The 15,643-nt window shown below is 48.7% G+C and overlaps 1 protein-coding gene across 5 annotated transcripts in view; it reads right to left on the reverse strand.

Annotated features, from left to right (window-relative positions):
* Nucleotides 1–15,643, reverse strand: part of CCDC88A (coiled-coil domain containing 88A) — a 2,139,415-nt gene that overhangs the window by 809,878 nt on the left and 1,313,894 nt on the right. For all 5 annotated transcript variants that reach the window (XM_069608255.1, XM_069608254.1, XM_069608253.1 and 2 more), the window contains exon 17: nucleotides 3,593–3,731. In XM_069608255.1, coding sequence (XP_069464356.1) covers nucleotides 3,593–3,731 — 139 coding nt within the window. The remainder of the gene's footprint in view (nucleotides 1–3,592; nucleotides 3,732–15,643) is intronic.

The raw sequence follows: 15,643 nt of genomic DNA on the forward strand, positions 1-15,643 counted from the left end.
TCGAAAAGCAGAGATTGCACGTGGGGCAGAATTGAAAAGGGGTACCCTCCATACGCACCTTGAGGCAGCGGGCTGTTAAGTGTAGGAAATGTATAAGGTGTACCTATATACCAAGAGTGTAGAGTATGTACCATCCCCCACTCTCCCTACTTGCAGGGCCGAGGCCAGCGGCCTTCCAGGCCCGGGCCGAGGCCAGCGGCCTTCCGAGGCCCAAATACGTCTTGCAGCAGCCGACGGTCGAGTTCTTCTCCAGCCGGCGTCGAGTGTCGAAGTTCGACGTTGGGGTGGGGAAGGATGTCAATAGATTATTATTTTAAATTTTTAGCAAAAGTATGGCTAAGGCCAGGGGACTCCGCAAAATGCTTCCGACCAGTATGGCGGAAAAAAACAATCTGAGGATCCTAGACGCGTGAGGGATCTTGGGTACAGTGGACGTCACACTAGGGATAGTATTACTGGCACGCCCTGTGTCGACGCCCATTTTCGAGTTTCGAAAAACAAACTGTAATACTCCGCAGCTTCCACTAGATGTCGGCCTATGCACAGCATGGGATCTAAGCAGATCCCACAAGCCTCAGAAATATATATATATATATATAGATAAAAGTCCAAATTTGTTAGAGGCGGGATTTGTGGCGATGGCAAAGCGTTCTTCCGTATACAATTCCACACTGTTTTACCAATCTGCACCAAATTTTGCACAGTTGCCTGTTAGGACCCTTCGGACATTACTGGCTACATGACATTTGGACACCCCACCTTTTTCCACGGATTTCAGCAAAAGTCAACAATTGTTTGTGGGTTTGTGGCTTGGCTAAGTGTTGTTCCTTATACAAATCCACACCGTTTCACCAATCTGCACAGAATTTTGCATAGTTACCTGTTAGGACCCTCCGGACATTACTGGCTACATGAGATTTGGACACCCCACCCCATTCCCTGGATTTCAGCACAAGTGAAAATGTGTTTGCAGGTTTGTGGCTTGGCTAAGTGTTGTTCCTCATACAAATCCACACAGTTTCACCAATCTGCACCAGAGTTTTCATAGTTACATGTTAGGACCCTCCGGATGTTACTAGCCATTTGACATTTGGACACCCCACCCCTTTCCTGAGATTGCAGCACCTTCACACAAGATATGGTTGCCTTAAATCAGTGAAACATCAATGTGGTTGTACAAGGGCCGGTCCCCACACGAGGTACAAAACTCGAGATCCAGGCCCTAGGACGTGAGGCGACAGGTGGAGAGAGAGCACAGAAGGTCCCAGTATACAGCAGCACACCAACTCTCGCCTCCCTCCAACGTCGGCTCCGGGGTATGTCAGCCAGTCACATGTGCCCATTGACAGTGCAGTTTACTTCAGGGTGCAAAGCACATCAAGCGATAAGCGAAACGGAATAGCGACCTACAGGATTAGTGTTATGTCCATCTACAGAACCCGTTCAGAGAAAGGGTACTTATGCTAGTATTAAATATTTATTGAGTTCAGGGACTGGATATGGCACATTTGTACTATGGCTTATGGTTTTTATTTTTTACAGATGCTTGTGGAAGGTGTAATACCAGCAGGTATGTGTTTGTTTGTTTGTGCATTTATATAGCGCTACGAACCCTCAGTTATCTGAGCGCTGCTTATTTCCCACTCATTTATCGACCTCGGAAGGATGAACGGCTGAGTTTGGCCCTGCCGGGATTCGAAACTGCATCAGCAGGCTCTGCACAGATGTCAAAGCGAGCGCTCTACTCAATGTGCTATCTGACTGACCTGTGTTGGTGTTCAACATATACACACAGTGATAACACACTTTTTTTTCAGCTGCAACTGTTGGCACATTTCTCGATTTGTCAGATTTTTGTTCAAAGAGCAACATAGGCAGGTACGTAGGACTTGTTGTGAGACCTTGACCTCTTTGAAGAGGGAGTACGCTCTAAGGGCCTGCTCTGGTTTAGGGAGCATTACTATGGACAGTGGTCGAATCAGACGCTCCAGCATGATCGTCCACCAAAGCTTCTAACCTTCTGTGGCAGTCCCTGAGTGTCTTGTTAGAGAAAGATTCGCAAATGGTGCAGTCCTTATTCTCGTGGCCAGAGCAAAGACAAAGACAGTCATTGCAAAAACTTTCAATTTATACATTCTTCAGATGACAGGTGGACCGGGCCTTAAAAAGGCTTTTCTTCCTCGTGTCCGCAATCATGCCAATGGACATAACAGAAGGCCTCACCAACCAGAGCTGGACAGCCCTGCGGAGGCAAAGAAGAGAAGCTGGCACTGAACCATCAACGGTTGGAGAAAGCTCAGAACGTCCCAAAAATGTAGACATATTAGTCAAAAAATGCAGATATAACAAGTAAATCGTCAAAAGTATGAACAGATTTTTTGGGGACTTGTGCAGTAAACAATTTGAAGATATCCTCCGGGGGTGGAGCTAAGGGAGACCTGTCTATTGGTTGTGGGGCAATATGACCCAAAATTACTAATAGAACATTAAAGTGTCGGCAGTTTTAAAATCTAAATGTAAACTGCAATAATGTTACCAAGGATTTCCATCCTGACGACATGAAATATTCAAACAGCACGTGAATCTATGAAAGATCAAAGTATGCTGAAGAAGCAATGGGTCTATAACTGCACAGATGCTGGGAAAGACAGACAACAGACTCTTTCACATGGCCACCTTTTGGCACCCATACAATATTCTCTGCCGCCAGCCCGATATGGCAACCTATTTTCAGTTATGACGCCTGGTGGGACTTGCAGGATAGGTGGGAGGCTGTCCAAAGGTTGCAAGTTGTGCACAGACCTTCTCTTTTTTCCCATTCATTCAAAAACCATCCAAACAAGAATACCGAATTCCTGCACGAACGTTAAAACCATCTTAAATATTATGTACAGATGCAAGTGCATTTACTACTGACAGTCGTCTGTCCCCTGACCAGACAAGGTTTTCAAGAGCACCCTTTATGAAAAATCCAGAAAAAAAGTTAACCCAAGACAAATAAATGAATACAAACCAACAAACAAATAAAATCTTAAATATTTAACAACCCATTCTCTGAATAAAATCTTCTCTTTCTTCATTTAGCAAAAAAGGCTCCCTGACCCGTGGATGCTTCGATCAGCGAGAGCCCCATTAAGACAAAGCCTCTTCCTTCTTCAGTGGTCCAGGTCATCGCTGAAAGGCTCATCCGTGGCTCTTCTGGGGCACCCTTTTAGCCAATTAATTTGAGGCTAAAACCCAGGTCTTTTGCATTACTAAACATTTCTCTTTTACATTTAAGGTTACTTACAACTACATTTCTCATCTACATTCTGTAGGCAATCTTTTACTGCATTTTTCGTCCATAGTAATCATATAAATGCATTTTACTTCCACGCTAGTCATGTGTAACGTGGAATTTTTATACTATCATGTTGGAAACTTGAATTGAAATTGAGAACTACGCCATTCAATATTCATTGGCAATGATGGCAGTCAATGACAGTAGTTCATATATTTATATGTACATTTGTGTCATTTCACATTCTAAAGATAACCACCTTCTCAAATGCATTTAAATATGTTTGGGAAAGTTCATGATCTGTTTACTTACTGTCTTTAGTTCCTGACGCAGCTGCTGGTTAAAATTTGTGGATTCTTCTAATCGAGCTTCAAGAGCTGCAATTTTCTCCTCTTTTATTTCAAGAGACTTCTTTAATGTTGACTCTAGTCTGGACTCCAATAGTTTGTACCTGACGTTATACATAATTCAAAAGAATTCAATGAACACCATTATGTGGAATGTTTCACAGCAATGCTTTTACCTAACACAGTACTTATACATAACATACCAGATGAATGACGGTTTACAGGCAAAAAGCACTGAAGCTCAAAGGCGCATCTTTGTATTGAAAAAAAATCAAATTGAAATATCTCAAACATTACTAAATTGCTGTAAACATAGAGAGTTAAATTATCATGTTTGACTCATAACGGTGTGCCTCCCATAGATCCAAATCACTATGAAAAAGGTAAATGCTCAGTGAGTAGCCACCACTGTGAAACTAAAAGGGATCTGCCAAGATCACTTTTACAGTAAGTTGTTCGGTGCATAACAAGTTATGTGATTGAGATGAAAAATTACATAAACCAATAGTGGAAGAGGCCACGTAGGTTTACATAACAAAGCCATCATCTCTAGTGTATATGGGCAAAAACATGAGAAGTAAAACATTCCTCTAAAATCATTAGGACTGAAAATGAGTTTGTCAGGAGACTCTTGGGGGCATCAAACTACAGACATCCCCATGAAAGTAGAGCTGTGTAATGAACCATTTGGGAAATTGGTGCAGGGTAAATGTATTCTAATGTGGGGAAGAGTATTGCTGGATAGAGGGGGTAATCTGTACCAAGGTGTGATTAACGATGTAAAATCCATTGCCAACCAAGGAAAGAATCTTTGGCTATCCCATGTGAGTAAGCTTTGAGGGAACCTGGGTGGAAACATTTGTGGGACAAATCACACAGCATTACAGAAAGCACAATCAGTGAGTTCAAAGTATGATAACGAGGCAGCAAGCTTTCTGGGGGTGCTAGGAGGGAAAGAAACTATTAAGTGTTAATGTGTTTGTAGGTCTGGTGGGCAGAAACATTAGCCCCCATCATGCTGTGTTTCACTCATTATTCCAGTTTAAGGGGCCATACAATGAAACAGGCCTTCAAACATGCATGTGTGGAAACAGTCGCAAAAGCGATTTAAGTGGAACACAACCAATAGCCCTGGTGGGTTTGGTTGTGTCTCAATACTTTTATAAAGCATTGGCTTAGGGGGAGCACATGATGAATTTTCAATCATCACCTTTTAGTGTATTCAGTTAAGCATGTTATGCATATTTTATCTTACGACTGTGGGCCCCATCACAAGTCTGCCTGTATTCCGGCACAATCGCAGAGCGGAAATGGTTCTACCGCCGGGTCATGCAGCAGTATCAGCGCTGCATCACAACCTGGCGTGAACGTGCGCCCCACTCTGGCGGTAACGCTATTACTGCCTGGCGGAAATTGCGCCGAAATAAGGGGTACTGCCAAAACATTGGCGCTAATAGCGCTACCGCCGTCAACCCTGGAACTATTATCGTCAGCGGAAATTGTGTCACCGCTACACCGGGAAGCATGGAAGCGGCCATCTTTAAAAACTCAATCCATCCAGAATCTCCCACTTCCGGCAGCCATCTGGACCTGGAAACAAGTCAAAATGTCACAGGAGTGGACCGGAGGCAAGGTGCCTGAAAATCGCTTAAGGAAACCAAAGTTCAGTGAGGGAGAACTGGTGGTCCTCACTGATTAGGTTGTTGCCCACTGTGAGGAGCTTTAGGGCATTAGGCAGCGAAAAACCTCACGCCAAAGCAAGACAGCCATCTGGCATGTCATCAGCCAGAAGGTGACTGCGGTGGCCAGCATACCCTGTGATGGGGAGGAATATAGAAAGCAATGGAATTACCTCAGGGTCAGGGTGCCTGGAATCCTGTCCCAACATCGCCAGGAGTCCCTAGTGACTTGGCGCGGTACCGTAGAACCATTGGTCCTCACTGCCTGGGGGAAGAAGTGCAGTATGGTCCTGGACATGGAGGGAATTGAAGGAGTCTGAGGTGCAGAGGCCGGTGCCAGCAGCCAGGAGGTGAGTCAATCCCCCTCCCGCCCCCCAGCACCAGTCTATGCACAAATGTCAGCCTAGCACAAGATGCCCCAGTGGACCGGGACACATGTTGGCAGACCGAGAAGCTGGGCAGGCCAATCAGGGTGTAGTGATGGGGTGCCAGACAAGCCACCCTCCACAGCAGCCATGGGGCAGGGCACCCCTGAGCATAACAGTAGTGGGAAGGGTTGGCAACTGGCCTATCCAAGTGCCATGTATGCCGCACTCCTGATGGTGCACCCTGTGCCAGCGGGATTGTGGTGCGAGAGCAACCACAACACTGTGCAGCAGTCACACCAACATGTTGCGGGCCCAGTTGGCCTGCCTCATATTGGCATGGCAGACGAGCCACATGGAAGTACATGTCCCCCTACACCGACATGGGTGCAGCTAGCCAATCACTGTACACTACGGTGCAACACTGCAGGCTGCACAGAAGCGACCCATGGAGCCATGGCAGTGCCATAGAGGAAGCCATCACACCCCCTCCCACAAGAGGTGTGCCACACGGGGAGGGGATGTGGGGGCATGAAAGACCCCAAGTATGCAAGCTATATATCAGCTGCTCCAGCATGGACACCCTGCCCTCCCCACACACAGGCCAAAGGCCAACTGGCCATGTGTCACACACACATTGCAGCAACCATTCCCACAATGCTGTGCCCATATGCAATGTCCCATGACCATTCATGCCCATCTGCCCAAATGTGTTGGGTCCCACTCTGTACCATAGCAAATGTGCCTTGCATTCCAATACACAGGGAAGAACCATACCTGAAAAAAGTTCATATGTCCCCTACAAGCACTCACGCATCACCAGAGGCATCGGTGGAGGATGAGGGGGCAGGCCCATCTGGAAGTGGAGCCTGCAGGCCCTCAAGGTCAGCCACCACCACCACCACTACCCTACAAATGTGCACACAGGCTACACCAAGGTGGATGGCCCTCAGAACAACTAGTTAAATGTTTCCAAGAGACTATGAAGAATGCCATGAACTCCTTAGCCCCTCTTACAACCAAATGGATGCCGCCTAAGAAATCTAATACCTGGTTCTCGACTGCGCTGAGAACTCTTAGGGCATATAAAGGAAAAGCTTTTATGCATGGATAAACTTGCAAGGAGAGGATGAATTCGCTGTGGATCAGGCCAAAAGAAATTCTTTTGAAACTAGAATTGAGAAAGCGCAACATGACTCCAAGGAACTGTTTACAATTCTAAAAGTATTGTAAAAACCTATGGACAATATATGTGAAGGGCAATGGTCCCTCTAAGCGGTGCGCATGTGCGCTTGCCCACCTAGCTTCTGGGTGCAGCTCAGAAGAGTTTTAGCAGTGCGCACAGACAATTCTCACCTACTCCAAAAGATTTAATAAGGTACAAGCCACAACAATTATCCGATATTTGCTTGTCCTTAAAATAAACTAATCTTGATATTATGGTAATCATTTACATTACCCTACTATGCAAGTGTGACATTAAAAACGTTAAAACTCCAACAACAGAATACACACACATGATTTCTAAAACTAATATGAAAAATGGGCTCCGTAAACAGAAGAATCTAACCAAGATAAGCCTCGACACATTAACCAAATAATGTACCCTCCCCACCTCACCCATGACTCTGATACTTGACTCTACCATGCTTTTACTTTATGACTAACTTCTGCCCAAGAACACATTTAGATATCAACCTTGATTCTCCCTCTCTTGTATCTACGAAAGGTTAACAGACTTGTACCTACATCCACTTGTTTTATATTTGTCGTAATATGGATAACGTTCAAGGGCCAGAATTTCTGTGGCTCATGGTGCCTTACCAAAACCTTAATATGAGAGAGCACATTAGCAATCTTGTGTCCACCTCGTCTTACTATATAAGACTTCTAGCCCACTTACGCCCTTACCTCACGATTAAGAGTAGTGAGACGATTGCTAGAGCTATAATAGGCTCTAAAATAGACTATTGTAGTAGTCTGATGGTGGGAGTCAATGAAGGTGAACTTGCCAGACTCCAGGTTATACAGAAGAGTGCGGTCCGAGCTATTATCGGATTAAAAAGTATGACCACATTTCAGAAGCTAGGAGGGGTCTCCACTGGCTCTCGGTGGAGGCCAGGATATAATTTAGCATGCTGGTCATGGTCCACCAATGTCTGGATGGCTATAACCCGCATTATATGACAGACAGGATTATGAAAAAACCTATGGTCAAAAACTTGAGATCAGACAATTCGAAGCTGCTAGTTGTGCCAAGAGTCAAACTGGCGAAGGTTGATAAGAGTGCGTTTTACACAGCAGCCCCCAGACTCTGGAATTGCAGGCCCTCGTGGGCTAAAGAAAGCAAAAAAGTCAAAACCAAAGAATGGAACATTGAAAAGGATCCACATTCTGTACCCTGCACCAGTCACAGAACTCACCAGTCACAGAACTTTCTCCAACGGCAACGGTACAGGGATTTCGTTGCGGGCCTTCTGGCCAAAAGCAACACCCCCATCACGTCTTCAGGGAGGTCCCACTCCTTATACCTCAACCTTTCAGATACCAAGCATGAAGGCTGAGAGACTTGACCTCTGGATGTAGAACCCGACCCCCCTCCCGTGAGAGCAGATCGTCTCGGAAGGGATGACGGCGTGGAGGGCAGATGGACATGTCTAGAAGGTCCGGGTACCACGCTCTCCTGGCCCATGCCGGAGCAATAAGGATAATTCGGGAACTGAACCTCCGTAACCTCCTCAACACTTGCGGAATGACAGGGACTGGAGGAAATGCGTACAGCAGTGGAAAGGACCACTCCACTACGGATGTGTCCCCTAAGGCTCCTTTTGGAGGAAATTCCCGCGAGCAGACTCTTTCGCACTTCCGGTTGACACTGGTGGCAAAGAGATCCACTTGTGGGGTTCCCCAAAGGGCGAAGACCTCCAAAAGAACTTCCTGAGCCAGCTCCCACTCGTGAGAGACTGTGCTCTGCCTGCTCAGAGCATCCGCCGCTGCGTTTTCGTCTCCGGCCAGATGAACTGCCGAGATCAAAATCTCCTGCTGGATGGCCCAGACCAGAGCTGCATCGCCTCCCTGCACAACGGGAGTGACCCTGCCCCCCACCCCTTTTTGTTGAGGTAGTGAATGGTCACTGTATTGTCCGTCATAATCAGGACATTCTTCCCCCGCACAGATGGCAGAAAAGCCTTCAGGGCTAGCCTGACAGCCCGCAGCTCTAACAGATTGATGTGGAGTCTGGACTCCGACTGAGACCAACGGCCGCTGGCTGTCAGCGCCTTGGTATGAGCTCCCCAACCTGTGAGGGATGCGTCTGTCACGATCGTCACCTCCGGCCATGGTTGCCAAAACGGAGCACCCATTATCAGATTTCCTTCGACGGCCCACCACAGAAGATCCTGTGCGACCGAGGGCGGAATCTGAACGTGATCCGACATCCTGCCGGAGAACTGCAACCACTGCATCTTGAGAGCCCACTGCAGAGATCTCATCCGCAGCCTGGCCTCTGGCACCAGAAAAATGCAGGATGCCATGAGGCCGAACAACCTCAAGAACACGAACGCCGGGAGACTCTGGGCATGTTGAAACTTGTCCACCATCTGCAGAATGTGATGAGCCCTCACCTGGGGAGGCGAACACTGCCCCAGGGATGTGTCGAGCACTGCTCCGATGTACTGGAGCCGCTGGGTAGGTCTCAAATGAGACTTCTTTAAATTGAGGGAGAAGCCCAGCTTGTGAAGGGAGTGGCAGGTGACGTACAGATGATCCAGGACTTGCTCGGGAGAGCGCAACCTAATCAACCAATCATCCAGGTAGGGGTAGACGTGAATCCCCCCTTTCCTGAGATACGCTGCCACCACCACCATCAGCTTGGTGAAGACCCTTGGGACAGAGGTCAATCCGAACGGCAGGACCCGAAACTGAAAATGCGAGTCGCCAACCGCAAACCTCAGGTACTTCCTGTGCCTGGGATGAATCGGCACATGAAAGTAAGAATTCTTGAGGTCGAGAGACACCAACCAATCCTGAAGTTGAAGGGCCTGGAGGACTTGAGAAAGAGTAAGCATCTTCACCTTGTCCTTCCTGGGGAGCTTGTTCAAACCACGCAAGTCCATGAAGGGTCTCAAGCCTCTGTCTTTTTTCGGGATCAAAAAATACGGGGAATACCATCCCTTTTTACTCTCCGCCACAGGCACCAGTTCTACGGCGCCTTTTTCCATCAGGGATAGGATTTCCTGCGCAAGGAGCGGATCCGGACGCTTCAAAGAGAGCTTCCCCGGTGGATTGTCGTGAGGCCTCTGCCGGAAGGGAAGACAGTAGCCATGAGCTATGATCTCCAGAACCCACACATCTGAAGTAATGGCACGCCATTCTACAAGATGCTACGCCAGTCTTCCCCCAACCAGCGAACCATGGGACATGGCCTCATGACTGAGCTCTCGCGGCTGCCGCAGTGCCTGAGGGAAAAGAGGCAACTGCCCGAGCGGCTTTGGCACCTCGAGTACCTTGCTTTCCACCTCTGGTACTCCTACGGTGGCCTCTTTGACTGGCACCTCCTCTCGATCTACCAAAGGAAGAGTAGTACCGAAAGGAACCTCCCCTCCATTGCTGTCCCCTAGGACGAAAATGCGGAGGTTGGCGTACTGCAGCGCTCAAAGACTTCGCAAGGTCTGCAACCTCTCAAGGCTCTAGTCAGCCTTGCAGCCAAAAAGATGGACACCATCAAAGGGCATGTTGAGAAGTCAGGATTGCACATCAGGAGCAAACCCCGACTTCCGCAACCATGCAAACCTGCGCATCACGGTGCTCGCCGCCATGGACTGGCTGACACAGTCTGCCATGTCCAGACCCGACTGAACGGATTCACACATGGCATCCTTGCCATGTTGGACGAGGGCTAGAAAACCATCCCGTTCCTCCCCTTCGGGAATATGTTCAGCCATCAAAGATGCACAATTCCACAGAGTGTGAGTGAATCTTGCCAAGGCACAAACAGAGTTGGCTGCCTTTAAAGCCATACCCCCAGAAGAAAATACCTTCTTCGCCCAACCATCAAAGCGCTTGTCGTCCCTATCAGGAGGGATGGTAGAGTATGCAGCCTGCTTCGCTGGAGCCGTAGCCGCCTGCACCACCAAACTCTCCGAGTGGGGTGTGTTGACAAGTTGCAGTGGTCACCACTGGCTGGACGGTATTTTTTCGGAAGCGACTTATTCACTGCCGGGAGACTCTCCGGAGCAGTCCAAGCCGCTGCCACCCTTCTTTGCAAAGCCATATGAAATGGCAACACCGGGTCAGTGGGTGGACCTTGGTTCAGGATATCCGACAGGTCATCCTGCAGAAAATCAACAGGTGGAGCAGACCACCCCAAGTACTCAGTCACCCTCGACATGAGACGCCTATACGAGGATTCGGCATGTGTACAAGGCTTAGGCCTGCCAAACTCAACCTCCGGAGAGGTGTCAAGACCACTGGCATCATGTAAGGACTGACGCAGGTCTTCCATTTGACTGTGACCAGACAATAGCTCATCAGGAACCTCAGGAGGCACAAGCCCCTCCTCATCCGACCCTTCTTCCACCTCTGAAATGTAATCCAAAGGCTGGAATAAATCCATCCTGGGGGATGACCAGAGAAGGGCTCAAAAACAGGCATCACTGACTTACTGAGAGCCTTCCTCAGAGTTTCCACAGCCCTCCGGGGCACCTCTGGTAAATTCTTCTCAAAAGGCGTCAAGGTCGCTGATTGGAATTGGCGTTGACGTCGACCGAGGCGTCGACGACTTCGACAACTGCTTCGAGGCCGGAGCCCCCAGAGTGTCCTTCGATGGACTCGGCGCTGATGACTTCTTCGGAGCCGGAGCCTCGAGAGAGTCCCTCGACGGTCACGGCGCCAATGGCGTTGATGCCTTCTTAGAAGGCCTCACAGGTTCCGGCGGTCTCGAGGGAGGTCGAGGACCGGGACCTCGACCTGGCACGGCTATGGCGATCAACCTTGACCGATCGGGACCTCGATGGCCCCTGATGATCGCGCCGACCACCCGAGCCCGAAGGTGTGCGAGCGGTGGCTCTAGCTCGTTCCTTGCCGGCTTCTCTCGAAGGCGCAGACGGAACGGTGCCCTGCGATTCGAAAATCGCCATCATCTGCTGGAAGAATGCGTCCCATTCGGCCGGCAATGAAGACTTGGTGGGACAAGTCACCCGCCGCCTGGCGGAGTCCTCGACGAGGACGGGGAAGGAGACCGGTGACGGCGCATCCGAGAATGCCTAGAAGAGGCAGAGGAATGGCGGGACCCACTCCGAGACCCCCTGGACTTATGCCGACGCGGAGAGTCACCACTCAAGTCGTCGGTCGAAAGCCCAGCAGATTTCGAATTACGGGTTTTAGATACCCTACCTACTGATAATTTCTTCCGCTCCCGCACGGCCTTTGATGTCAAGGACTGGAAGTCATCGCAGTCGTTAGTGGCGTTGCTTTCGCCGAGGCACCAGAGGCAGACGTCGTGCGGGTCCGTGATGGACATTTTGGAACCGCAGTCCAGACATTTTTCGCAATTCAAAGTAGAAGAACGGAGCGCGCCGAGATTCCGAAGCGAACACGTTTGTGGAAAAAACGGAACTGAGGCCACGGGCGCCGTGCGTCCTATATATAACATCCGCTGACGTCGACCCTTGACAGAGGACCTCGAGGGACAGCGTATGAACGTCATCGACGCAGGACGCCTACACCGAAAAAATTTCCAAGGCAGCACAGCTGTGGTCATTACTGTCATAGATGCGGAATACGTCGGAGGACACAATCCCCTCGAAATAAAACATTTCTTTATTGGTATTTTCCAGAACAAAATCAACACCCCTGCACCCCATACTCCACCACCTCTGTCCTCGCCCTCTCCCCTGCTCCCTCCACCCCAGGGACCACTAGAGTAACTTTGGAAGTTGGAATCCAAAAGCACCAATGAAGGCGAGAGGGACCCTCCTGGCCCGTTAGTTAGTCACTGTATGTCCAGTACCCACGTTTTCTGTGGGCACCATTGCTGCACAAAAAAATCACTATTCAAAAAGGACGGTATTTCTTCCCCATTCTTTCTGGAATCTCTCCAAGTGCTCTTGTATCTTATAAGTGATCCAGTACATTTTTTTATTTTCAAATTTGTTTATTGGCATTTTTCAATAATATCAAAGAAGTTGTGTACAATGGAGCCAATCTCAAATAGTTATAAACATATGTTTAACTTAACGTCAAAAAATTACAAATACAAAAACAAAACAACTATAACTGTCTCCATATTCTGTCCGTTTCATATATCGTTAACTGTTTCGGGGGGAGGGTGGGAGCGAAGGGGAACCATCCGGCAACTACAATAGGGGAAAGGCTTCCGCAAGGTCTCTATCCTCTGCAGTACTTCCGCTGCTGCTGGCTTTATGACAAGTCCCACATGGGCCTGGATTAAGTTCCGATTCAGGGGGGTTTATCATCCGAGGGGTGGAACATGTGTCTGGTGAGTTCCTTCCATGCCTCGAGTGACATACTAGAGTCATCCGTGGATCTGGCCACACAGTCCTCCCATGCCACGGTCTCTGCCAGCACCCACCGTTCAGTCTCTTTATGCCATAGTTTGAACTGAGGGTCCACGGGTTTCTTCCAGGCCATTGTTATAGTTCTTTTGGCCAGTATGCACGATATGTCCATGAGCCTTGTCGCATGCTTGAGTTTGGCTGGTCTGGGGTAGGTTCCTAAAAGGCACTCGCCGGGTGTCCAATTATATTTTCTCTGGCCTGCTTTTTCGCAAGTTTGTTGGACCCTGTCCCACAGGGCCCTTGTCCTGGGGCATTCCCATAACATGTGTATCGGATCCGCTTTTTCCCCCGTGCACCAGTTGCAGGTTGGTTATGCCTGGGGATTGAAGGTGGCTATGCGGTACGGGGTCAGGTAAGTTCTGTGTAGTATGTTCAACTGAATCTGCATAAATCTATGGTTTCTGGACACCGTTTTGGGGAATGTGAGAGCTCTGTTCCACTCCCCTTCAGTCATTTCCCGGCCTATATCCTCCTCCCATTTGCTTTTCATTTCCATGCTCTGAGGGTTTGGCATGTCGATCAGGTGGCCATATATTTGCGAAACGGGTTTACCGCCCTCTCCCAAGTTGTACATCAAGGTGAGGAGTGGGTCTGTATCTGGTTCCATCGGCCACGAGTCCCATTTGCGTCGGGCCACAGCACGAGTTCTTTGGTACCACAGAAACTGGCCGGTATGTATGCCTTCCGTCTCCTGCAGCGAGGTGAACTCCCTGAAAGTGCCTTCATCATACAGATCTCCCAGGTGTAGACCCCTTCCCTCTCCCAGAGCCTGATATGTTTCAAATCCGAAAGTGTTGTGCATAGGTCTGCGATCAGGGGGACTTCTGGGGTATAGGAGTTCTGTGAGTTAGTGAACATTTTCACCCTGTGCCAAATTTTCCTTCCCAGGTCAGCCAAAAAGGGTAGAGTTCCCAGCGGTTTGGACGGTGCCCAGACCAGTTCTTTCAGATGGAATTGGGGCAGCATGGCCTGTAGCAATGGTGTTTCAGATGTGGGTTCATCATCTAGCCATTTGGTCACAAAACTAAGCTGTGCTGCTATGTAATATTTTTCTAGGTTTGGAAGTTGAATACCGCCTTGGCTATATGGTAGGGTTAGCAATTGCAACGCTATTCTATGCCTGCCTTTCCCCCATAGGAACTCTTGCAGTATGGTCTCAAGCAGTCGGAAGAAGGGCTTGTGTATATAGTAGTGTACATTTGAAACCCATAAAGGAAACGTAGGAGAACGATCATTTTAGTTATCAAAGCCCTACCCATCATCGAGAGGGGGAGTTTCGCCCAGAACGCCATTGATTTGCGCAGGGCGGGGAGTGCTGCCTTTGTGTTTCGTTCGTGCATTAGCTCGGGGGTATGCATAATGTGCACTCCAAGGTAGCGGAATGACGTATTCTGCCACTGGATCCCAACTTCAGGGAGTGCTTCTAAACTCTGTGTTTTCAGGGCAGCTAGGGGGAACATACAAGACTTTGACCTGCTAAAACTTATCCCAGAGATCTTGGAATAATATTCCAGCACTTCTAACATGGTTGGTACGTTGAGGTGTGGGTCCCTGACGTATATGAGAACGTCATCCACATAAAGCGAGATGATGTGATCCACGTCTCCCAGTCTAATGCCTGCATCGAAGAATTGCTTTCTAAAGTAGACAGCTATGGGTTCTAGTCCTAGTATGTAAAGCGTTGGGGATAGTGGACAACCCTGTCTAGTCCACCTGCATATATCCCAGGCCTCCGACACATACTTCCCAGATTTCACCCTTGCCTTAGGTTTAGCATACAAGATGTTAATCCACCTGATAAACCCGGGACCAATGCCAAACTCCCTAAGCACTGCCACAAGCCATTCCCAGTAAATGGAGTCAAACGCTTTGACTGCGTTTAGGGACAGCAGCGCGTATGAGTCCTTGTCTTTATCGGTTTGCGCTATAATGTGCTGCAGCCTGCGTAGGTTTATGGACGTATTTCGTCCCGGCACGAAGCCACACTGATCTGGGTGAACTATATCTCCTATTATTCTAGACAGCTGCTTCGCTAAGATCGTAGTCAGGATTTTAACGTCATAATTTAACATTGCAATTGGGCGATATGAGTCACACTGGTCTGCAGGTTTATTGGGCTTGAGGATCGGGATCACAAGCGTCTCCCTCATATTTTCGGGTAGTATCCCTTCTTCGTAGGCCTCCTGGTATACTGCGTGTAATAGGGGGGTCAGGGAGGACTCATACGTTTTAAAAAACTCTGTGGGCAACCCGTCTGTTTCTGGTGCTTTGCCTGTGGCCAGGGATCTGATTGCATCGGTAATGTCTTTGGGCGTGATTTCTGCTTCTAGGGAGTCGGCTTGCTCAGGGGACAGCCTCGGGAGCCCTATCTCTTCTAGTGTTTCTATCAACCGTT

This window comes from Ambystoma mexicanum, chromosome 4q (genome assembly GCF_040938575.1).
Source record: "Ambystoma mexicanum isolate Mex_15411 chromosome 4q, UKY_AmexF1_1, whole genome shotgun sequence".
Classification (NCBI taxonomy): Eukaryota; Metazoa; Chordata; class Amphibia; order Caudata; family Ambystomatidae; genus Ambystoma; species Ambystoma mexicanum.